General features: G+C 42.8%; 1 protein-coding gene across 1 annotated transcript in view; it reads left to right on the forward strand.

The window, feature by feature from the left end:
- SORCS3 (sortilin related VPS10 domain containing receptor 3) overlaps positions 1-26,205 on the forward strand; it is a 316,197-nt gene that overhangs the window by 126,319 nt on the left and 163,673 nt on the right. Inside the window, exon 3 of the mRNA XM_068397886.1 lies at positions 22,458-22,557. Within this exon, the coding sequence (XP_068253987.1) occupies positions 22,458-22,557 (100 nt within the window). The remainder of the gene's footprint in view (positions 1-22,457; positions 22,558-26,205) is intronic.

Below are 26,205 nucleotides of genomic sequence, written 5' to 3' on the forward strand. Positions count from 1 at the left end.
GGTGCTTGACACATGGTTGTGGACCACCTGTCAGGTTGTATGCCATGCTGGACATTACTTTTCCCTCCAGACTGCAGAGCAGCCAAGAAAAAAATGGCTTTTTTTCTTCAAACAGCTTCATTTTGGGAACAGCACAGTAAGAGTGCAAAAGACTAAAGGTATCCTTGATTTGATCACCACTCTGGCACACACCTGTGCTTTTTGTCTGTTGTCTCTTGGCTGAGTGGACAAGGGAAGACTGGTACAATGGGAGGGAACTGTTGGAGTGTGGTGACAGTGGTTGCTTTTGCTGTTTTCCTCCAGTCCACAGACATTGCAGCCAGCATGCTGAGAAAACTGTACCTGGCACAGTGCCCCCTCATGCTTCTGCATCAGTTTGTTCCTTTCTAGAAACATTTCTGCGTGGACCAAGTGTAAGCTGACATCAAAGATGTTTTTGCTTCTCTCAATTTTAAAGGGCAAATAATCCCCAGAGCAGGATTTTACTGTCCCCTCCTTTTTTTCTGGTGACAAGCTGATTACTTCCTGCTATTTTTTGTTTTCCTGTTTTTGCTGTTCCCTAAACTTTCAACTGCTGTGAAAACTCCTGGCTTTTGTCCAAACACATGCAGGTGAGCTTTTAAATATGAATTGCTTGGTAGATAAATGAGGATTGGTTGCTATATTTAATTATGCAGTCTTCTGTAATGTGTCTCCAACAAGCATTCATCTTGTGGATAGTAATTATTCTTAGCGTGCCCATCTGAGCAAGATTATGCTTTGGTAATTGGTTTTGAATCCCATATCCATTTTATTTTAAGCAGCGCTCTCTTTAATCCTTTCTATCAATGTTTGGGGATTGAAGGTGAGGTGAGCATGTGGCAGGAGCAAGGGAAGGATTTCTTTTTTTCTTTGTTAGGATGCTGCTGAGCTGACATGGTAGAAGGGGAGGAGGGTTGCTGGTGAGCACAGATGATGACAAACGAGGCTGCTGGCTCGTTTGTTCTGCACGCTGATACACTGTGCATTGGGGCAGCCCAGGTGACACCATGGGCAGACAGCTTGTGCAGACCCTCATGCTATTGCTGGCCCTGGAGTTGCGGTGAAAGCGGGAGACCCTCCCTCTGGTGATGCAGGGACACACTGATGATACCGCTGTTACTTGTCTGCAATGGAAGTATAATGATTTCTCTTTGTGGCTTAGGTATGGACCAATGGCCTGGGAGTCTTGGACAGAAGTTGGTCAAATAGCTCTTCATACTTTTGAAATGGAAGTTATGATTCTTCAGCTAAGCGCCTGTATTGGACAGATTTGAATGTAACCCAGGGAACTGATTGAGTTGTGGCTGTATTTTCCTTTTCTTTGCTTATTTGGTCCTGTTGGTCACACTAGCTATTTAATTTATGCAAATAAGCTCAGAAGATGCTTTCTGCAAGATGAATTAGATATCTCCATGCTCATCTCTTTTCAGTGGGGAAACTGCAGCAGAGGAGTTGACAAGAAAATGTTTTCATGATCCTAGTGAGTGCTTCCAGCCAGAGGTAATAACTCTTATGGGGGGACGGGGCAAGGGGAAGAGCAGATCCTCATGGCCTGGTTTATGGCTGCTGGCAGAACTGCACGTGGAAACTCTTTGTATTGCTCTGATGTTTTAATAGATCCCCTCAAACTCAGCATGGTATAGCCCTTTGCCATGCATTGTCTCCAATACTCTGGGTACCTCGAGAGATCTCTCCTTTGAAAGCCTGTCTGGTAACCTGCTTATTCTTCCCCACTCAGCACAGTCCATCTGCTGAGCTGTATGGAAGGACAGGGAGCAGAGCACCCTTCATTCTCCCTAACTCCCTACCCTCTGACCTGTGCAGCATTTATGAAGGCACTGGACTTGAAGAGTTCTTGTACTAGGGAAACATGGTATCCTCTGTTAGGTCATTCCCTAGAGCAAGGGGTGTTGTGTTTACACAGCATAGGTAATAAACACAGCTCTTGAGAGCAACTGAAATCTCTATTCAGTTATTAAAATTTGGTTGCTAAAAACTGGTTGCTAAAATCCTCAACTCAGCAACAAAAAAGCCAATCTGGCATACTAAGATAACCCCTTAAACTTTCTGGAGGCAGAAGAGCTGCTTGCAGAGTACTCTCACTACTTACTACGTCCCCATGCACTGTGCTCATATCTGCTACCAGTAACCAGGATGTGTTCAGTCCAAAGCAGATGTACCCTGAACTAGTTTTGTCAAACCAGATGGATCCAAGTGACTAGTTTGAGATCCTTAGCTCCATTTGGAGTCTTAAAAACGTGACAGCTGTCACATGTTGTTACAGATAAGTGTTAAGATGGTTTTAATTTTGAGTGGTGTGATGCATCTAGCTCCTGGCAGGGAAAAAATAGCATTGTGCCAGTGAACTTTGCCATCCATGAAAGGTTATTCCTACAAGGGTTGATATTCCATTTGCAGAAAGGAATTTATAATTGTGCTTGTTCATATAACAGCAGCAACAACAATGTTCCTATCAAAGGAGTGAAAAGGAAGATTGAGAATTCATGTTTTCTGCTCGGGAAAGGTAAGATGGATACATATTTGAGAACATGGATTTAGCTGTCCACTGTTAGAAATGAGGTCAGGAAACCCTGTGAGTAGAGACTTGAAACAGTCACACTACTATGCAGCATTTCAAAGTCAGATTTTAAAAGTGTGTTTGTTTGGTTTGTGTTTTATTTGGTTTATGGTGTTAGTTTGGTGGGGGTTTTTTTGTTTGGTTGGTTTTTCTTCTGCTGGGAAGATCACTGTATTTTCACCAGCAGCAGCAGGGATCTAAGGGAGTCTCTGAGCTACTTCAAGGCATGCCATGTGTTGGCAGTCTCTGCAGAGAGAGGCCAAAGGCTTGCATAGACTGAGAGAAGACGGTCCTGTCTGGAGATGGCAAAACTGTGTTGCTGGGTTTGCTTAAGAGAGTCTAGAAAGAATAAGAGACCTGTGGTGCTGTTTTGCCAGAACTGTTGGGCCCAGAGACATGTCTTGTCCTCCTGAGTTTGTTCAGGCTGATTTAGTCGTGGCTCTTGAGCATAGCCTAAGTAGAAGGCTTATCTTAGATGAACAAAGGGAGGAAGGCACGGTGTTATTGCCTGGGCCACTTTCCTCTTAATCCCCTTTTTTTGGCCTACTGATCCTGCATCCCTGTGTGACACTATGTGGTGTAGGCACAGTTGAGAGAGTGACTCAGATCTGGAAGTGGTGGCTGGTGAGTGATGAAAGGGGAAGGGACATTGCTGTTGAGGAAACACCATGGTGGTCTGACTGGGTGCTTGGGGCTGCTTTTGGGGAATCCAGACATCACTGGAAGTCTCTTGGTATGGTACAGTCTTCCCGATGATTATGGGTAAGTCAAAAAGTAGTCAAGACCTCATGTCCAGAAGATGTCACAGCTATTTAGTTACTTAATTGTCCTATTAGTTACTTTTCTTGGTGGGGAAAGCTGTGTTCTACAAGAGAAGAAGTACTGGAGTGCTCTCAGATGTGGTACCCCACTGACTGCAAAGATGTGAGCTCAGAGTTACAGGGTGATTCAGACCTAGCTTTTTTCTCCACTTGTGGGGTAGGGAGCCTGAGGCTGAATGTCTGAAAATCATTGATGTGAACATGCTCCCTTGCAGATTTAATGAAAAACATTTGTGTCAGTTCCTTGTTGGTTGGGCCTGATTCTTCCTTCCCTGAGAGGAAATTTTCATCCTGGGATCCCTGCCTGTCCTATCTTTGGGACTTGGCACAAGTTGGATGGGCTTGGGGAGTTTTTTCCCACTGAGCTCTGTCCTTCGTCTATTTAAAAAAAAAAAAAGTTTTCCATCCTTCTTTTCCTTATTCTTTGGGGGCAAAACTAACTTTCCAAGACAGAATATGAATTTGAGATGCTGCTAACAGGGGGGGAGGTAGCTTTCTCATGCAAGTGCTCATGCAAGTGTATCTCCACCAAGGGCTGAACACATGGTTGAATGTAGCTGTTAGCATTAGGAGTAACTGTTAACATCCTGGAGATCTGTGATGGGGGAGTTACGGGTGGGCAAACCAGCATGCTCTGCATGCTATATTCACAGCGTCAGCCTTTAGAGCCAGACAGTCTTTCATTTTTATTATAATTGTGGCATCTCTTTAATTTCCTTGGCATAATGCACTTAATCCATAATTATAAAATACGCAACTAGCCTTTGGCTTTGCTGTCTTCTTGTAATGTAAGAGTGACTGTGTGTTTTTATTAATTTAACTTTCTACAAACTAACAGATTGCCATAAAGGAAAACAGAATTTCTCAACCAGTACAGCTAATAGCTGTATTTCAGCAAAGGTCCCATGGTACGTGTTGAACAATAACTACCACTCCTGTGCCACTTGCAGTTTTTAATTGAATTTCTATCCCATGGATATCATGTCAGAGCCATTCATCTGCTCCACTAAGTCTTCTAATATTAAACAAGTTCTTCCAAGTTATTATTGTAGTACAAATACTGCTCGATGGTTGATTTGCATTACATGTGCACTGGTCTGGTGGAGGTAATGTAGTGCAGAAAGGTTTAGCTTGCATAGGCACAAGCAAAGGAATCATATTATTATGTATAATACTGTTGTACTGTACCTTTCCACTTCCTTTCTTGTTGTAATGATAGGGTCTTCTCTGTCCTGCTCAGAATGAGACACTGATATTGGGAAAATTATTGTACAGCTGTGTGATGGTCTTGGAACCAGCAATGGAGACCTGCCTGGCTCATCAAATATTTAGAGTCTTTGTTTCCTGAGGAAGTGGCTTTTGACAACCACTATTTGCAGCAAAGAAAAAGTCTTTCTTGTTCCATGGTTCACCATGTTCATCTGGTGTTAATGAACAGAAGTCACAATGCTTGTGCAAGGACTCCAGGGTAGATCAGTGCTGGGAACAGGTCATATCTCTGTTATGTGCATGCAGCAAATCACTCCTTGTTTCTGAGATGGTGCTCTTGCTTAGAGGCTTTGAGTCTTGGAATTGACTGTCCTGGCATGAACTTGGACCAGACTGCCATGTGATGGGGTCTAAATAGCTCCAGAATAATAAACTCTGACACAGGTGAAACTGTGCTCTCAGGTTCAATGCGTGGAACTGAAGGGATCCATAGCTTAGACTTTGCTGACACCTTACTCTGCCCTTTTCTTTCACCTACATAAACTTTTAAAAAAGATGAGTCAAAATATTGCATTTTGTGGAAAGATGTGATTTCAGTCCCACTTTCCCCCTGACAAATTCAGAGGCTTCTTATGTCTGACAGTGTGTTTATGATACTGGAGCATTACAGTCTATGACTAAGGACTTATCTCTGGGCTCTTACTGAATGGTGTCTCTGGCTGACACCATAGAGTAGATGAAAGCAGGCTGAGGTTTCCATGCAAATTGGGAAAGGGGTCTGCATAGGTAGACTGTTCAGGAGGCAAAGTCTGAACTATGTTCACTGGCAGTCAGTAGGAGAAAGCAGAAGGAATGTCTTCATTCCTAGGCTGGAAATGAAACACTATCTTGCAAAGCTCTCGATGGGAATTTTCTCCGGGATTGCAATAAGTAGTGCAAGTGTGCCATGCAGAATATTAATTACATGCAAATTCTAAAGTGTGAAATTAAAGGTGATTCCCTAGCATGCTTCTCCCCTCTCCACTGTTTTCTATTGATTAATATACAAATTCTATTGGGGAATTAATAATTCAGTCACTTGAAAAGTCATAGTGACCACAAACATCTGGGCTCTGGATTTGCTACCTCCCAGCTGAAGCTGGGGCTGGCTGTGTTAAGCCTGTTTCCTTCTCTGTTCAAGTCTGAAGTACATGGTTAGTTGCACCAGCAGGGTACAGAAAAGCACTCAAACAACTGGGCTGTTCTTGGTTTGATGTTGTGCAAATACATAACGGTTGTCAGTGTCCGGCCTTCAGCATATTAACAAGAAATTCTCAGGAAATGGGAGCGCTGTTGCTTGTTTGCAGCTTACTGGTGTGAGAGCAGGTCTGTGCAGGTTGCAGGTGTCAAGGCCCCCAGCCTGACAGTATTTGAAGAGAAGTTGATCTCAATTCCCCAGCCACAGGTTTCAACTAGGAGCCATTCAATCTCTTTATGAAAGCTATAAAAGCATCTTAGAGTGTAAATTGTCTTAATGGTGTCTAGATTGTGATGTCAAGGTCTTACCTGCACAGTAACTTTTCAGTGATGTAGGGACTGAAGGACACCTGAGCACTGCTGATTAGGGAATTACTGGAATTTGATGCATGAAGAAGCAGCTGCCTGAGGATATCCTTGGTGTCCAAGGAACTGCCATTAAAGGTGTAAGTCTTGCTCTAAGGACAATGTTTGCTGTATTTACATCCTGCTTTCTGGATCCAACACCATTCTGGGAGGTTCATAGGACAGCCCTAGGTTTAGTACTCCCTGTCTGGATTCAACCTGTGTTTAGTTTCTACTGCCCAGTGAGCTATCCAGGGAGCATTTAAAAGTATGTAACAAAATCCCATTTAGAGCCTGTCTAGAAACTATGATATGAAAAACTCTGCCTCTTTATCTTCCTTGTAAGGTTGCAACTCTGATATTAGCTTGTGACAACAATTATTGATGGTGTCATTAAGGATGAGATCCCATTCCCAGCATTGCGTTTAATGTTTTTCCCCATTTTTTGCTGCGGGGACGCTGATAAGTGGTAGCAGAATGAGATTTAAAAAAAAAAGAGAGGGGGTTAAAGAAACCCCTGTTTGTCATTTGCCCTCATCCGTGAGGAAGGGAGATTAATTCATGGAAATATTTTGTGTGCTAGAGTTATTAAAGCGTAATCTTTGCAAAATAATGACTTGGAGCAAAAACTCATTATTTATTTGCTCCATTTTCAGCATCAGTTATGTAGTAAAGTATGGACAAAGAAAGAACCCCTTCAGACAGCACTCCCAACATGCATTTACTGTTGGCTTGCAAAGACAGCTGCTATTTCACCACGGTACTCTGATTATTACGATCACATTGTTTTAAAGCGTAGCAGCTGTGATAGATGCATATGTACATGATGTAATATCTCTTTCTGTGTTCCCTCTTTCAATAATCACAGCACTTAAGTCTCAATGTGAACTTTATTGATCCATGATTTTAGCTCATTAATGTGGAAGTATTCCCTTACACCCGAGTCAAGCACAAATAAATGTGGGTGTCTAAAATGGAGTCTGGGGAAAGGCATTTTTGATTGCATGGACTGTGATTAATAGAAGCACACACCAGAGGGGCTAAAGAGGTATTAGGGGGGCAGTGACGAGGAGGAATGAATTGGGGGAAGCTTGGTTAAAGCTTGGTCTTTTTCCTGTAGCGGGAGATCTCACTTGTTTGTTTATAGTTTCAACCAGCTAAATGATGCAGGTCCAGTGTGGTACTTAGTTAAAAGTGGGTGACGGGGCTGCATGCAGTGAACGTTCTGAGGAACATGCTGTACTGTATTGAGGCTTCCAGTTTTGGATGTGATAAGTAGTTTATTTCGGACATATACTAGCTGAGGGTCTAATGTTAAACCACAAGCAATCAAGCAGTGTACTCAAGGCAGTGGTACGAATCCAGCAGGTTTCCTGTCCAGATGTCCTCCCAAGGACCTTCTGGAGGGACAGAGGTGAGGGAAGAAAGTTTGTCTGCTCTGAGCTGTTGACCACTTATCACTGCCCTTATTCTTTGCAATAAGCTACAGAGATGCACCACTTTCCCTGCATGTTCTTATGCTCAGCATGTCCATACACTGTTCGCTGATGTCTGTCATGACTAAGTACTTTTGCTAGAAATTGTGGCACTGTGTGAACTTTCCTCTTTTGTACCCATATTTAATTTTCTCCTCCATCCTCAGAGTAAAACCTGTAGAGGTGTGCACAGACAAGTCTGTAGAACTGCCCCTGCACTGAGTGGTTGGTCAGATCTTGTTGACTGCAGGGGGGCTTGTTTTCAGAGCATTCCTATTCAGCCTGCAGGAAGATTCATTCCCAGAATGTTAAAGCTGATCTTAAAACAAACCACGTGCCTTCTGGTAAGGCAGCTAAAAAGAATAAGGAAATGGCCAATGATGAGCTGTCACTATTTCCTAATTAATCACAGGCTATTGCAATCTACCTGCTAAAAGATGGGCAACTCTTTATGCTGACATTATCCCTGGGAGTCTTAATGGTGCCCTCCAGGAATGTAGTATCGTGCTTCATTTTCTCATTGGCTTTTGATGCATCATGTTGACTAGAGTGAAGAAAAAAAGCCATTTCTCTCCTGCTCTAAATAATATCACTGAAAGGATTTAAGTGCCACTGCTTTAAAACTGTCCAGAGGCTGTGAGTGAACCATGCTGGGTTAGAATACTGTTAAAGATACACTGCACAATTTAATGAGTTCTGTTCTGATTTTTTTTAAATCATGGATCCATGGAGACTGCTGTCAGAAACATGAGCAACAGTTGGTTCATCAACAGGCAGATATCCTGAGTGGGATTAGAGCCCAAGTTCAAGTAGAAAGCATGGCCAATGGCCCAAAACATGCTGAGTCATAGACTTAAATGCTAGGATAGACAATTATGTTGATGTACTCTGAGCTCTGGCATAGCACAGGGCACGGGGCTTCACATAGTAAGTCCAATCCATCTGTCATGGCTAAGAAAATGTAGATCTCAGTTTACAGTTTGAAATGTCCGCATCTATGTGAATTGTTGTGGGAGATGCCATACTCCAACGTAGGTGGTTGGAACAATAGCAAAATATGTCACCACATGTAACTGTCACAAAGATCACAACCACGTAGGAAGTCTGTGGCAAAGCAGGAACGTAGCAGGTCTCCCAAGATACCTTCCAATGCCTTTAGTATAAGGGAATTCTTTCTTCAGTGAACCTCACAGTCTGCATGTTGGGTGTTTGTGTTTGATCATTTTTCTAGGTAGTTAGGTTATGATTAGATCCAAAGACATGAAGAAAATCCATGGTGTGTCTAGAAAAAGGACTTTTGCATCTCAAATGACAGACAACTTTCCACTTCCATTTGCCCTGATAATATGCATGGTGCTTAGCTCTTCATAAACTCCAGTTAGGTACAAGTCATGACTTTAACACAAATAAGAACCACATTTTCAGCACACTACTTAGGAGCAAAGGCATAAGGGATATTTATCCTTGTATTTCATGGCCTAAACAAAAATATTTCTCATCTAATACCTGGAGGAAATATCATTCTGCAGTGTAGTACTGGAGCTAATTCTCAGTTTGAAGAAGTTTGTTAGCTATTTCTGACTACTTTCTGACTACTTCTTGAGACAGCCTATCAAGTTAGAGATGACTGGTGTCTTCCAGTGCTTCCTTTCCTTTCACTGCTTTCAGCCTAAGATATCCTCCCTCATGAGTTTGAAGGGGATGTGCATTTCCTTGTGCTCAGTTTACTATTCCTTCATTAAAATGACAATCATCCAGCCATCTCCTGGGGGACTTGCTGAAGCTGATTGACTTTTCAAGCTGTTCTCACTTTATTGATCTTCTGTCTGAAAAAATTCCAACAGGTTTATTCTCTCAAGACAAAGCGTTTTGTGTTAGATGAGCTTCTGAGGGCCGAGCGCAAAAGATGACAAGAAAAGGAGGCTTTTCTGGGGTAAAATTAAGCTTGAGCCAACTGTGGTTTGAAAGATATTAGGCAGTGAGGTCTTAGGGCATGACAGTGCAGGAGTGATCAGTTGTGTGCTTTCTGAGCTGCCCACAACTCACGAGCAGTTGGTGGCGAAGAGGGGCATCCCTATGTTGAGCATCTGCCGTGTGGATCACAATCATTTATTAACCTTGATAATAAACAGCAATCTTACCTCTTTGGAAAGTCTATATAGACACAAGCTTAGGTCGCAGGGTCTGCATTTTGAAAACATGCTAAGTAGAACGAGGCTCTCAATCCTCATGCCTCAGAGAATGAATGAGACTCACACTAAACCAGTGCTAGTATGAAATCTGTACATGAAGTCTAGCACTGGATTTAACTGTATTATGAGAGGCTTAATCCAGCTGCTGATCTGACTGTTGCACAACCCAAGAAACTGGGTGACAGAGGACTGGTTTCTTCAATTTTTGCACTTATATCCCTGTCCTTATATTTCTCAACCAAAATTCTCTTCTCTGAGGAACTAGGAGAGGTTGTAGTGGCATAACTGGACTGTCTGGATGAAAAGGAAGAGAGTCATTTGGGACTGTTCAGAACAACCTTATTGCCCAGGGACCCAGCTGTATAATGAGGCCACGCTGCAAAGCCGGTGGTGCAATCTACATGAAGGCATTGTCAGCTGTGTAATCCAGCCTGAGAGCTCTTTCTGTCATGTGAATTACGATGTCTGTGTTGTGAGATGCTCAAAAATGTTACCATATGGTTTGTTTGCAGGCCCTGTTATGGATATTTCAGTTCCTTATCCAACTGGATAAGGTTGGATATCCAACTGAAGCTTATCCAACTGGAATGGATAAGCTTCAAAGGATTCAGGATTGGGCTGATTTATGTTTAATTTATTTATTTATCTTATTGAAAGAGAGCTTGTGCTGGAGACCTCTTCTGGTGGGAAAATATCACTGCAAAAACCTGTTCAGAGCAATATTACCTAAGACTTGTGTTTCTTTTTATGGCTCCAAATTCTCTTTGCTTCTTAAGAAACCCAAACTTGCACTACTACTTTGTCTTATCTATGCAGGTTTAAACTTCTGAAGCTTCTTAGAAATGCAGAATTCTCACAAACATGCAAAATTGTGAAATGTTTGCAAAACGCTAGCATCCTTTTGTTAATGTTGCTGTTAATCTGTATGTTTATAGATATATGCAGGTATAGTGGGTCCTGACTTCTGTTGTGTAAATTAGTGTGCATTTGCCAATATTATTCATTCACTTGCATGTGATAGGGTCACGTTGATGTAAACTAATTTGAGATCTGGTGTTGTTTTATTAGTTGTAAAACAGTAGCATGTGGAGTCTTTCAGTCATGTTGTGACTGGAGGCAAAGATGTGTTTTAAGTCTAGAAGGGAATTCTTGCATCATCTTGCATCAACTGTCTCAGGTGACTGCGTCTCATTAGGTTTTTATTTTTTTCAGAAACAGTAAGAGCTAATCTTTTCCCCAGGAAGCTAAGTTAACTAAATGGGAACTGGAGTGCAGAGGAGCCTTGCCTGCGGTCAGGCAGGAGTTCTGTGGTATTTGTGTTCAGGTTGTGTGGGTGTGCTGCTGGGGGCAGTAGCTTTTGTGGCCACAAGTGGGGAGTTGCAGGTAGACATAAGGCTTGTGGGAGAGGGGTCAGCTGAGGTAGGGGAATGCAATGTGTTGCAGGCTGACTGTAAAAGTTGGTTTGGGAATTGTCTGTGATTTTTAGTATCTGTGTCTAAGAACTAGACTAAACTACCTCCATCACTGCCCTCTTTTTTAAACTATATCAGTTGTGCAAAGATTTGCTGATATCTTGAAACACGCATTGTGTTATGCTAGAGATGATTCAGGTTCATCTAATGTCCCTACAGTACTGCCTGCCACTGATCCCAGAACAGGCAGATGATGTGTCAAAGGCAAGTTTCTGGTAAATCCTGGCCACAGCCACCATCCCGAGGGTATGAGTGGACACTGATATTGGTATTCGCATCTGGGAAACTGAGATTTGAGTCAGCTGTCCCCCTCTCTTAGAAGGGTGAGTTGACCGACTGTCAGGGTGGTTTGTATTGCCCAGTGTGTACTTATTCTCTGAGTGGTTGGAAGGAGGTCTTTGTCATCCACATCTAGCACAGAAATAGAGTTCAGTGATGGGGCAGTTCCATAGTCTTTCCTCGACATTTTGTTCAATACACATTTAAGGGGAGTTCCAGTTTAAATGCACCTAATAGCATGGATGTTAAATTGAACCGCTACAATTGCTTCGGAAAATCCTACAGTCAAAGCGTTTTCCTTTTGCTACAAAATAATGCAAATTAAACTGATTAGCTATTTAAGAGAATCATTACGGAAGCATTTTTAGCTATAGTAATAAAAGTAGAAAAGGGTCTGGGAAGGGCCTTGTTTCTAATTAATAATCTAATTAATATCTGATTAATTAATGAGGCTTTGTCATCAAAGCTGCTATTTTATCTCTGAGACTATTAAAGTGTTCTCTAGACCAGATTTCTTGAATATGTCTTGATAAGGCTGTCTTTGCTGAGTCAGTCAAGTGGTTGGAATCAAATCAGTATGCTGCCTTATCAGGGATGCATAAAACACCTCTGTGGAAAATTAGAATACATCAGAATCAAGAATATGATAAATATGTCAGATCTTTTAGACAGTACAAATGGGAAGTGATTAATGATGAGGTGCAGTTCTTCAGAGCTCTTCAAAAGTAATGCTTTTACATAGATTTCACAGTAGTGAAAAGACCAGAGCAGAAAAAGGAGGGGCCTTTGTGAAGCCAGACTCTTAGCTTCAGGTAGTCTCTGTTTATGGCAACTGAACTGTATCTTGGGTGGTGTCTGCACAGATGTGGTGTCCTAGTCTCAGGTCAGAAGCAATAAGATGATGATTCAGATTCTGATGTCCTTGCTGAGGCTGCTGATGTGGATATTACTTGATGCCTGTACAACTTTCATGTTTGTGCTTCTGTGAGGTACAGTTTCTACCAGTGGGCATTGACTGCCTGGCCATGATAAGGGTTGCCAGCAGGTCATCAATAGTGTAATGGGGCAAGCATGCAACGAAGGGAAGTGCTTATCCCAGCTTTTTAAGAGAAGCCATTTCACATTTCCTCAGGTCTTTGTTTATATTCTTGATTCTGCCAGCAACCATTGGGAAATCCATATCACATTTCTCTGCTTATCTCTGCTCTCTTCACTTTGTAACACTATAGAGTGTGCATGGCACAGTGGAGTCCTGATATTGTTTGGCACCTACTTCTAGTAGTAATTCTCATACATATCCCTATGGAATAACAACATCTAAAACAGAGCACTGGTCCATTGCAACAAATGACAAACTTTTGATCTCAGGCAGGATGACTGAAGTCCTTCCCTTCATTTGTACTGCCAGCTCGGTGCATGAATTTTTGTAATCCATTTAGTGTGAGATACACCTTGTCTTGTTCTAGCTATCTAACAGGTGTGTGTGTTGGTGGCTCTGGCCTCCCTTTACATTGAAGGGAGGAAGAGACCTTAAGAGAGCAATAAATTCTCACCTATTTTAGGATGAATGAGTCATCCTCTGAAGTTAACAGTCTCTGTCTATAGTTAGAGAGAAAATGTGGACAGGCTTGGGAGCTAGAGGTAAACACCTAATTTGTAGGTAGCTAAATTTAAGATGAGATAAATAGCCACAGTATAGAGAAGATGGAGTCTTACAGCTGGGGAAGCAGATTTATTTTAGTATCACAGTAGGAGGACCAATCTTTGTTGCTTTTGTGCCTCCTTATTGTGGGCTATTCTGCAGCAGAATATAAAGTGATGCTTAGAAACCTCTACACCTGCAGCCTGCTTGCTTTGATCAGGATCCCAGGTTCTCGAAAACAGAGCATACTTTGCCATAGGCTGTTATAGTTCAGGCTCTTGCCTGCCATGAGGTGTTAGGATCCATCTGTTTGGTTTGTGTTTATCTCCACTTCAGAGGAAAGATTTTTGCCATCCTTTGGCAGAAGCAAAATGGCGAGACAGCTTCAGAGTTGCCTTTAGCCAAGTCTGTGTCCCACGGTAGTTGAGGTATACTGCCTCTAAAAGTACTAGAGCAGGGAATCTCAGACTCTGGTGCTCAGAGTGGTTCTTTGATTTGATCTGGCACCTCCTACTTCTGCTTTGCCAAGCATCCTCATTTTCTCTGCAAATCTTTTCCTGCAAGAAAACCCATTTCCTGCAACCCCCCTGCCCTCCCTCTTTGTGTCTTAAAAGAGGCTCTTGCTAATTGCTTTAGTTCTACACATTCTTTTATATCTGAAACTGCTTCTACCTTTCCACAGAAATGGTGTATCTGGAGGTAAGGGAAGGCCTGGGTGCAGAAGGGGAGAGAAAGGACAACCCATTTGCTGATGGTGAATGCTCTTTAGGCACCCAGTGGCACATTGTTCTGGATAGTCAATGATATCCAAAGCACCACTGTGTTCCTACAGGACAGGTACAAGAACGATGCAAACATACGGCTTTCAAGTTAGTCCTCACCATCCCTGTAGGCTAAATGTACAAAAACTACATTTCCAGAGATTGTTCATGCCCATCTGAGTAGTCACCTCTACTAAGGAATGACTGGTGTGAACAGTCCCTCTACCTCATGGGAGATGGTGATCAAATGAAGTGCTGATGAGCAATCAGCCACTAGAGATGTGACTGATATTCACACCTCCTGTGCTTTATTGCCCATAAATCCAGAGGTGAAATATTCTGTATCCTTTTGTCCAACCTCTGAGACATCCAAAGGCTCATACTGAATAAACAAGAGGATACCTTTCCTGTCAAAAATAAAGAAGAGAGGAATCTGCAAGAAAAAAAAAAGAGGAAGCCAGTGTTCCTAGTTGGCTCCTATCTCCTTCATTTTGAACTGCGAATCACAACGACTAATGCATCAAAACAGCTCATTTTGTTTTGCCAGTCTCCACTGTACATTATAAATTGAAATTTATCAACAAAGGTAACCTTCAAGACTTTTGGATGTTTGGTGATGGGAATTGTCATTAATCAAAAAAGGGTGTGGAGGAAGAGTGCTGGTATCATAACAGAAATAACATGGGTGGGTATTCTGCTGTTTAAATGACATGCAAACTAAAAGGAAAAAAATAATTTTGCAATAGAAATACTAAAACTATGATCTGCTTGAATTTCTTTTTCATCAGTGGGATCTCTGGTTTTAGGTACTTTTGAAACTTCGTGGAACTAAAAGTTCCCTAGAACTGATGGGTTCCAGAAGTACTGAGAATGTAAAACCTTGTGTGTGATGGCAGAAAGTGGTTTTATTTAGGTCATTTTAAATACACTGGGGTTTTGTTGATATACTTGGATAGCTGTTGGTTTTTTTTTTTTTTCAAGAAAGATCTTCCTGTTAAAGATTGGTCCCTGAAGCATCCATGACAAAAAATGTAATTGGACTAGAAAGAGTAGTCATAGAATGATCAGAGACATGAATAAGTTCTGTAAGGAGTGGCTAAATAAACAGGGAGTCTACAGACTGGAAAAAAAAATCTGTGAGGAATACAACAATCAGTGAGATCACAAATGGCAGCATGGGACTCCATGGTTTCATTCTTGTTAAGTGGTAGCAGTGGGCTCTGAATGGTACTATCAAGTTAAAAGGGAGCATCTCTTCATACAGCACACAGTTGTGGTGTTTATTACCATGTGATAATGTAGTTGCCAAAAATTTCCCTATGGGGTTAGATTTATGGAACTGAAGCCCACTGATGGCTCTTGCACACAAAGGTACCATCTCCAATTTAGGAAGTCCATGGTATTGCTCTAGGCTGGGAAACTACACCAGGAAGCAGTACTATGTGCTTGCTCAGTTTCCTTCCCAGACTCTCATTGTTGCCCTTAGTTTTCTTTAGTGGGATGGGGACAAAGGGAGGCAGTTGTTTCTGTTTGTAGTTGTAAAGTATTCTGGCTTTATATTTATTGCGATCACTCTAAAATCATGATTGGGTAAAAACAAGCTCTCAGCACAGCAAATGTTGTGCTCTATGAAGTGAAAGATCCACAGATACTTGGATTTCCTTGGTTAGTAAGTAGGCATAGCTCCACAGGGCTTCTGTGGATACCTTCATTGTAAAATGTCCACATCCAGACTTACGTCAGCTCCAGAGAGGGAAGGGCTAAGGACTGCATTTTGTTTGTTGGTTCCATTACACCCATTTTTGGTGGTATAAGATAACAGTGTCCATGATGTCCTGGCTGTGGGGTTAGAAGGTCTTTTTGGGATGACCTAGTAAAATTGTTGTGTTTGGTTTTTTGTGTTTTTTTGTTTGGTTGGTTGGTTTTTTTGTCCATTGGTTGATTTGTTTGGGCTTTTTTGTTTGTGTTTGTTTTTTTTTCCTTTTATTTTGTCAGAAAAACTGTCTTTGTGTGTGGCCAGGTCAGCCAGACAGCCTTGCACTGGTAACAGTGGATCTTTCCGAGCACTGCCTCATTGGAAGTGAAATTTAGGCTCCACTGTTGCAGGCTGGGAGTTGGACCTGGGCTCCCCTGGTTGCCTTGAGGTTGGGAATGAAGTAGTCCTGAAGAGGCAGAGAAGGTGAGCCCAGGGAGCTGGGCTAGCAGTGACGAGTGGCACCATGTCAGCTGCTTCTGGGGGAGCATTGCTAAACTTGCACCCGTTCCCTGACTTTGCTGTGGTCACCCTGCCTTTCTAGGGCTCCAGCTGGGGCTGGATTAACTGCAGGGCCAACGCTGTCTGTCTGTCACAGGCATTTGGCTGCCCAAGGCAGACTCTGGCTTTGTCTGGGCTTATAAGCAGCCCTAAGAGAGGAAAGGTTGCCTCTCTCTTTTGTATCTAAATATGAAAAATGCTTTGGGAGTGGACAATGTTCAGCCACCAACAGCCATAGTCACCAAAAGCCAGGAACTAGTCTGAAGTGTTTAACAAGAAAGAAAAGAAATAATCTCAGAGTTCAGAGAGGCAAGGCCAGAGCATGCTGAATGATTGATATCCTTTCGAAGAAGAGCAGCCCTCTGCCCTGCCTGTAAGTTAGTGGGACCAGTGACATGGTAATTATTGTGTGGTTGGCCTGGTTCCTGATTTAGGACTCTGTGCTGCAGTAAGAACCCATTCAGCCATTTGGTGCAAAGCAGAGTGGTGGGGTCAGTGCTGAGCCAGCTTTTGCCTGAGTCCTGAACCCCTTATGGTCACTAGGGCAGCTGGCCAAAGGGGTTTACAGCTGGGGCTACTGCAGGGGTGGTCAAGCTGGACTCTGGCTCAGTAGACTGAGTCTCTTCTCAGTGTGACATAGCTTCAGAAAGGCCTTTATTTCAGGGAGGGTAATTTGAGGGGGAGGAAGGGGAAGGGAGAGATGGAAACAAATCATTTCACAAGCAGTAGAAGTTTGGCAGCCTGACTTCTTGTGTTGTGCAGTTGGGTTCTTTTTAGCGTATTAATATGTGAGTTGTGCTTGAATGTTTTCCTGCAGCTGGATGTTCAGAGAGATGTGGCTGCTCCCATGTCTCATGAGATTTGGTTTCATGCTGCAGCTTTTCTCTGAGCGCTAGTAAATTTGCTCTCCTCTTGTTGGCTGCTGGTTTTCATAAAACTTGTAGAAACTTTGTTCCTCTGGAGTTTTTGTTTCTCTGTCAAACTGGGAGAAAATTGGCCAATGGGTAAAAACAAGAGTTGTTTAGGGGATATGGAAAGACAGGCACACTGCAGGCAGACAGTCTGCAGGCACTTCAGAAGAGAAGCAAATGTTAATCTGGGCTGTCTGTATTCCTGTTGCTCTCTGAAGTGCAGAGAGAATCGGGCTATTCCGCTCATTTAAGCGGAGCTGTGCCACCATGCGGTTCTCAACGTGAGGCTGCGGGTGTGTGTGTAGTGGGACTCCGATCTGGAGATGAATGCATAAGCTTTAGTATCTTAGGAAAAAGGCTGAGATTCTAAAATCAAAACCATACCTGCTTCTTCTCCACACACAGTCGAGGAGAGTCACAAGCACAGAGGAGAAACCCCTTGACAGGAGAGTCAGTGGCACACGTACACTCTGGGAGGTTGACTTGTCCCTCCCAGCCATCCAGTGCCAGCATTTGCAGCTCTTTTGCTTTTGAAAGACAGATACGTATTTTACAGCCTATCCCCATAGCTGAGTAGCTGAGACTGCAAACAAAGAAAACCTCCCTTCTCTGCCTGACAGAGCCCCGAGATGGAAACCATCCGAGAGGAGGACTCCTGTAAAACTATTTAGAAGGCATTCTCTCTGCCTCTCCATGCCTCTATTTCATACTCCTGGGATGAGCAGGTCTTACCACAATATTAAAGTCTGCTGGCTCAGACCTGTTTGTTGGATTCACAGGAAAGCTTATGCTTAGACCTACAGGAACAAGATGGGTTTTGTTAGCTCTCGGTGCACTGAGATATGAGTAGGTTTGGTAGAGAGAAGCTTCTCTGCCAGGATATGCCCCTTGAGCCCTGCTCTGCCAGACTGTGGGACAGCACTTGCAGCAATGGTTAAAACATATTGTGGCCCATCAGGAGAGGGCAGTGGAAGCAAGCAGGTGATTTTCTTTCCCAAATGTTTATAATAGAATATGATTACGGGAGAATTTGCAGTCTCCCAATAAATGAATTACATTGTAAACCTTGCTTTTCCGAAGGGAATATGTAGAATTTGGTGCCACAGCCTGTTCAGTGAAAGCCCACATTTGTTTATTTATATGCATGTAACACTTGTGTTGCACTGCATCAAGTCTTTCTTCATGTTAACCAAGACTAGCAAAGAGATTCTTCCTGATGACTGGTAGAACTGCTAGTTATAAAAACCAAAAATCTGAATTGGAGTAGACAAAGGTTCATTCAAGACTGGACTACCCCTTGAGTTTTATTGCTTTTCATTGTGCAGCCTTTCTTGGAGTATTGCCAGTAGCTTGGTTTGCGGGATGGAAAGCAGGATAGAAGGGACAACGAAATGCTGTAAGATCAGCGTATAAGGACATGTGGGACAAAATGCACGGACTGAGCTTTTACAGACTTTGTATATATAGCCAGAGTCCATTCCACATTGTAACAGTTTCTTTTCTACCAGCAGTGTAACAAGATGCAACAATTTGTTTTATGAAAGCATTGTTAATGATACTTTTCTGTATACAGATGTGTGTGTGTGTGTGTATGTGTGGTTAGAAGCAATCTGTAAATATCAACTTGAGGCTGAAGGCAATAACAGCCTTCCAAGATGATGAGACTCCAGTGATGGTTTTAATGGAGCAACACAGAGGAGAACCAGCTAGTCAGGATCAGTTGGCCATAAAAGGCCCAACCAAAGTTAAAGCAGGCATTTGGGATGTGGCTCACGGAAAGGATCTTTTGTATCACTGAGTCTTCTGTCATTTTGGTATAACTACAACCTTTCTTCCCCTTCACTCTTTTAATAATGTGCTTTGAAGTGGATCCTATTCTGACCAGAGGAATGGGAGAAAACACAGTATCCAGTTTGCTTGTAGTGTCAAGCAACTGTAAGGACATGCGGCCTAGTTAATTTGCAGTTAGAAGTCTTAGACTGCAAAGATAAGTAATCAGTAAAGGAGAAGGGTTCAGAGTTTTTTTTGCCCCTCTACTCTGCGCTTATGAGACCCCACCTGGAGTACTGCATTCAGCTCTGGGGCCCCCAACATAAGAAGGACATGGAGCTGTTGGAGCGAGTCCAGAGGAGGGCCACGAAAATGATGAGAGGGCTGGAGCACCTCTCCTATGAAGACAGGCTGAGAGAGGTGGGGCTCCAGCCTGGAAAAGAGAAGGCTCTGGGGAGACCTCATAGCAGCCTTCCAGTACCTGAAGGGGGCCTACAGGAAAGTGGGAGAGGGGCTTTTTACAAGGGCAAGTAGTGACAGGACGTGGGGGAATGGTTTTAAACTGAAAGAGGGCAGATTTAGATTAGATATCAGGAAGAAATTCTTTCTTGTGAGGGTGGTGAGACACTGGACCAGGTTGCCCAGAGAAGTTGTGGCTGCCCCCTCCCTGGAAGCATTCAAGGCCAGGTTGGATGGGACTTTGGTCTAGAGGAAAGGTGTCCCTGCCTGTGGCAGGGGGATTGGAACTAGATGATCTTTAAGGTCCCTTCCAACCCAAACCATTCTATGATTCTTTCTAAGTTAAGATTAAATGCTGAGCCAGAACTGCTCTGTTCCACCTGTGGGTCACATTTCTTCAAATGTTCAGGCTTGGGTTGCTAAAATTAGTCAGACGACATTTTTTTTTTTCTTTTTGTAAATACATGTTTTCAATTAGGCAGTTTGGTGGTAGGAGTTTAGCAGGTTTGAGTATCGAACCATACACTAGATGATTATAGAACCTGAAATGGCTAATTGTAGATGCCAGCTTTTAAAAAAATGAACCATTACCTATGCAAGCTTTCAGTTTCTTCGTCTCTAGAATAGAGATAATATTTCCCAGTATGGCCTTTGGGACTTTGTTAGTTTAAATGGATTAACACGAGACAAAAGCCTCAGGTTCTTTAGATGGGGAAGGTGCTATGGAAATACAGTATATTATTGTGATATCCTTTGAGACATTTCTGTGAAGCCAGTGGTGACTGTCATGATAATAAAGAAAGCCTTAGAGAAGCTAATGAAATAATGATCCTACTTCCTTTCTAGCTATTCTTTGAAAGGACAAATGCAATGCTTGATAATGGTTTAATGAGAAAGAGTCATTAGGGCATCCAGCCTGCATCTTTAGAAGTGCAAGGCATTTTGGGAGATCTGAAAATGACTCGGAGAACAAAACCAAAGTATCTCTGTCAGAATATTAAACCGTTATTTGTATTCTCTTTGAATGCTGATTGAAACCAGTGATCTCTTTCCCTGGCTGGTGGCTGGTACATGTGTAATCATGAATGTGGCTTGTTCAGTGCTGTTGGAATGGTGAGATCAAGGAAGTGCCTCAGTGCTTGCCCTCTGTGTGTTACCCTTTTCTTAGAGCTCAGTGTTGCTTGAGGATTCCTGACCTGTTGAATTTGCATGTATAGGAGGCTTTGTGTAGTGTAATTAATTGGCCTGGATTATTCAGTTTTATTAATTGAGAAGCTTCAGTTTCAAGCTTGGCTGGAGGGGGGAAGCTGCTAAGTTTTTTCTGTCGTATTGATACCTAGCGAGACAAGGGCTTCAGCTTTTTGGATGGGAGTATCAATGCCCAGTGAGTATTAATGCTATGCATTAGTACAAAAGAGTATTAAGTGTGCATAGAGATAGTGTTAGTTCTATTTTAGTATTAAAGAGCTAAACCAGAACACAAGGAAGTTGTTTAAGACTTGGAAGCACCCCTGACTGCTGAGTGTTCAAAGGAGGAAGGTTGTTTCCACCCATTTAAGGAAAGAAGCAGTTTGCAAAACATTTAGGAGTTGTGCTTGAAAGATGCACAGAAGCAAATGTGTTGGAGCCACATCAGTGGTAAAACAAGCTTTTGACTTCATGGGCTCTGCTACTTGGAAGCCTGAAACCGGCCATCTGGTTTTGCAATGTGGCCCTTTTAGTGTCATTCTGGACTCCACTAGCAGCAACGAAACCAGCAGAGCTGGGTGGGTGCAGATTCTGGCATCGCTTAGTTTCTGCAGCCACTTGAGTGGAAGGCTTGAACAGTGAATCTGTTACTGTTCCCTGTGATGCCAGAAAGGTGACTAGGGCCATTTCTCTACCAGACAGGCAAGGAGCAGAGGATTGGTCTCAGGCAGAACCACAAAGCTGCAGATGCTGGAGGCTTGCTGAACTCAGAAAATCAGAAAATTACTGGAGCTAGTTTCTGGGAAAGGCATTGAATTGCTAAAAGTTCTCTAACTATCTGTTTAGTAAAAAGCGTAATTAGAGACGAGGGCAGGGGCCGTGAATTCTCATCTTAATAAAATCATAGGTATGTCCAGGTAGGCTTTTTGTGAGGGTCTTTCCTTGTCCACCTGATAAGGATTGTGTTTGCTCTGTCCATGTGGTAGAAGCTGCGTAGGGTCAGGAGCCAGGCTCTCCCCGCTGTGGGATCCTGTACTAGGTAGCTGTTGATTTGTTCTGGTAGGAAAAATCTTGTTAGAAAAAGCAGAGTACAAAAACAGCAGAGAAACAAGCAGGGCAAAGTGAGGTTTCAAACATGCCCACAAATGAGGAGGAGGAAGCTACAGAAAACCCTCTGTGACGAAGCAGCCCTTTTCCCAGTCACGAATGGGTAATGCCACCCCCAGATCATCTGCTCCTCCTGGTGGGATTTGCTAGTGTAGGGGCCTGAATCTGTCTCTGTAACTCAGAAAAATTAAATGCCTGGCACAAAGTAGGATGGGGGTGACTGAGGACTCAAGATGCCAATTTAGGTATGTTTTTATCTAGACATGAGTTCAGCTGTTACAATTCTGAGCCACATTCGGATCCCCATCTCCAAGTTAAAAATGAGCCTACTTAAATAAAACTGTTGTTTGTGGGTTGAATTTGGATTCTTCTGTTGGATTTGTCTGAAAAGAGAATTTGTGCTAAGTGTGCTGCTGAGATCAGAGTCCTCTCATGTAGATATCATTTGCAATCCCACACTGGCACATGAGAGCAGAGCCTGCCCCCAAAGTCCATCCTCACGGGTGCACCACAGCTTCCCAGGTGCATAGGATCAATTGATGCAGAAACAGACTCTGCCCCAAAGGACTCAGGTTTTCTTTTCTTTTTCTGCTGGCCACCTTGAGTGAAACAGAAGAGCTCGAGTTTTAAGGGTAGTAATGCTCAAGCTGTAACTTTGAGCATCTGTTCACACAGTCATTTCTTTCCCCTGAGCTCTAATAACTGTATAAACTCTTTTTGTCTCCTCTTTTCTCCAGGTCAACTGACTATGGCACTACCTATGAAAAGCTAAATGATAAAGTAGGCCTGAAGACTGTGCTGAGCTACCTTTATGTCAGTCCCACTAACAAGAGGAAGGTAAGGGAGAGCCATCGAGCTGGTAGCTATAGAAACAAAATTACAGCATTCTGTTCATTCTGTGAGGAATTATGATCCTAAAGTGAAATTTGTTGGTAATTCACAAGAGCTTGCATTTGCTGTCCAAGTTGCACTAGTGCAATTCCATGGAATCCAGTAAAATTATGCCTGGTTTTGTGATAGGGATGGAGTCCTCAATCTCCTGCTGAATGTGTTAGAGAAATAAAAGGGTTGCATTTATTTGCTTCTGACTGTTACACTTTTGAAGAAGCTGAACTCACACAAATGTTTCTGGGATTCTTGCTTACACTGGATTTGGGTAATACACCTCTCCCTGCCTTCTCAGTCTCCTTGTTATTAGAAATACTGAGTAAAAGGCATTTATTTCTGCATTTGACTCTTTTTCCCCTTTATGCTTTCCCTAGCTAGAAGTTGGAGGCAAAGATGTAAATGACATTTTCATTTGTTGCATCATGTAAGGGGGCTGAAAGCAGAACATGCCTGGGAGAGTGGGTGAGAGACCTAAGATTTGATTTGCATTGTGTAGGAGAGAAGATGAGGTCATAGCTTTCAAACCCCCTGCTCATGCTTCCCACGTGATGCAATTAGGGCTGCAGCTGGCTCACAGAGCACAGCCCAGGAGTTACTACTCAGTGACTTTTTGGTTTAATGTTATTGCCTGTGTTGATTCAGGGGAGGTAGTGGGACAAAGACGCTTTCAGCTACCCACAGAAATCAGTGTGGGAGGGCTGCAGCACGTAGCTAATTGCAGGCAGTGGAGTTGTGTTTGGGTGGGGTGCAGCCCATTTGGCTTGATCACTTGCAAACTGGCTATCTCCTGTCTCCATCAATAGGTTTCTGAACTAGTATTTTGCTACTTGTACTGCTCTCATTACTACTACTGTGTTTTCCATCACTGGTCAGTCCACTGAGGTTTCAGGACTGATGTTTATTTCAGTGTATGCAACCTTAAGGCAGTCATAGTTCTGATTACTATTGGCAACAATATGTGTGTGTTTGGATGTATAGAGGAGAGGAAGAATGCAGTGGGCAGGGATCAGCTTATATTTTTTCTGATGGAGAAGCTGAATTATTGTGACAACTACCTTGACTTCTTTTTTTCTGAGCAAAATGGAATGAAGATGTTTTGTAATGAGCTGTCCTGGCTTTCACACCCCTCCCATAGCCAATATGGTGAGCAGTAAAGAGTTAATTCTTCTTCCTTCTGTTTCCAAAGCAACTCTGCCTACGTAAAATCAGAGGCAATATGCTCAGTTACAAATCCTACGTCACTGGTGTAAAATCTCCCTCGCAAATCGGAGTACTAGGATATATGATTATCTTCTAGCAATTTCTCAAGCTATTGAGTTTTACGGATTTAGCAGTCTTTTCTCTCCTTTTTTTTTTTTATTAGTAACATCTACATTTCATCATACAGTGGTATGCAGACCTATCTTTACCTCCTGTTTTCTTATTTTAGGTGACAATTTTTTAAAATTTTGGTCTTATGTCTTAAGGAAATGATTTCTGGACGTACCTGTCTGTCTTCCCTCTTCTCCCCCTTTCTGAAAAATCTTTTGAAATGGAGAGATGAGCTGTAAGAGAAACCTGTAGGAAACCAGCTTCTGTGCTGGCTGCTGTGGGAACAACTTGTTTTCATTCTTTCTACCTCTGCTAAATATATGAGCACTGTTACTGTCCGTGGTTAAACAGTTGGTTTGTCTGAACCTGGAGCTGACTCTGACTGTCAAAGCAATTCCAAACATCCATGCAGCATTTGAAAGATGCCTGGAGAAGTTGTCATTGGATTGGAGCATCTGGGATTTGACAAATTCAGTATCAGGTTTATTGTCCACCCACCCCTTACAGATTCATGAGGTTGTACACTGCAAAAAATGCACTTGGGTGTTATCTTCTCCAGGTCTCCCTGGGTGAATATTGTTACAGTGCCTGCAGAGTAAGCATCAAGTTTTTGCTGAGCTCCTGAGGACAACCACCAACAGCGAATCACAAAGCAGTAGGTAGGGTGAATCACTTTCACCCCAGTAGAGAAAGTCCAGATCCCTTGTGCTTCACCTCTAACAGCACAAATGCTGGCTAGTTGAACACGATGCAGTGATCTCTTATGAGCCTCAAAAATAGGTCTTTGAGGCAATAAACAGGGACGCAGATACCAAAAGTAACACACGTGCGTAAGTTCTGTGCACACAGTGAATCGTGCAGACCCTTTCCAGGCAAGACACTTTCTCCTGAGGCATTAGCTCCCAGGTAACGTTTGGACCCTGCATGCCTCGCAGCTCCTGTTGAGTTTTGATGGGTTTGCACACTGTTGCTAGCCCTGCCTACTCATTAGTGCTTAGAGGATTAGCAGTTACTTGGAGGAGGGGAAAAGCTTTCCATACATTCATTCCTAATTGATTTACTAGTGAGAAGGATAATTACCTCTCAGCTACCCTGCAGAACTACAGTGGGAATTACCTGTCAGATTTCTTTGAAGACCTTCAGCTGTTAAATAGGAATTATGCATTCAGCCAAATGCCAGTTATATAAACATCATTTACCTGAATTGTGGCATAACCCTAGGCTCAATTATGAGGCAAGAAGATTTAAATGCTGGCTTTTTTCTTTATTCTTTTAAAAGAAAAGCTTTTTGTTTCTAATTTATTTTTTGAAAATTTTTGGTGGGGATATTGTAAGTTTTTTGGCAGCTTCTGCTATATTTTTCTGCTCAGTGCTGTGCCAGGTCATGGTGGGACACTGATTTCTCAGTACCAACATCTCTGCTTATTACAATATGGGGGATCAGATGAGGCCAGAATTGAAATGCAGAGGCTGAGCAGCTGGGTGAGGCATGGCTACAACCCATGGTCTAGGAGCCTGTGTCATTCCCCTTCTCTCTTGGTCCCAAGAAAGCCACACCTGATGCACACCTTGCCCTCCTGAATTATGGCACTCCAACACCATCTTCTTACAAAAAGGATTTGTTTCTGGAAGAAATGTGGGAATGATTTGGTGGAATTTTGGAACATGTGCTACAAGTGGAGGTCAGACTTGAGGATCTAATAGCTCTTTAGGCCTTAAAATATTTAGTTCTCTTTGGGTTCTATTCTGCCCCAACAAAGTTAATGTCTGAGCATCTGCTATGTAACAATGGCAAAAGCAAATTCCCAGTTAGCTTCATGTGTCATTGGTCTTCCTCTTTTAAGCTAACAACTCTTGTTTCAGTTTGGGTTATATATTTAGTCAATTTTATTTATTTCATGGTCTCTTTAGGCTTCCTTCTAAGCTGATCCCATGTGTGTTTCCCATCCCTAACTGGAGAGTCCCATCAGGGTGCTGAATATTATCCCTGTCTGTATTTGGTGTCCTGCCGAGTATTGAAATGTCTTTTGTGACACAGCAGAATGGAAAATGTTGGAGCAGCCTGGAAGCAGCTGGTCCCTCAGTCCTGCCCTTTGCTCCTCAGTGAAACACATCAGTCACTGGTGCTTATCAGTGTGCAAAATCACGGTGGAGAAGTCACGTATTTGTGCCTGAGGAGGAAAGAGGCAGCTGAGAGGGGAAGAGGTGAAGAAACGCGGTCTCTATGGTTATAATGGTGATAAATCCAGGACAGCCTTGGTTCTCCCTGGGCACCTCTTGGCTGTG

The sequence above is a fragment of the Nyctibius grandis genome, chromosome 4 (assembly GCF_013368605.1).
Source record: "Nyctibius grandis isolate bNycGra1 chromosome 4, bNycGra1.pri, whole genome shotgun sequence".
In the NCBI taxonomy this organism is placed as follows: Eukaryota; Metazoa; Chordata; class Aves; order Nyctibiiformes; family Nyctibiidae; genus Nyctibius; species Nyctibius grandis.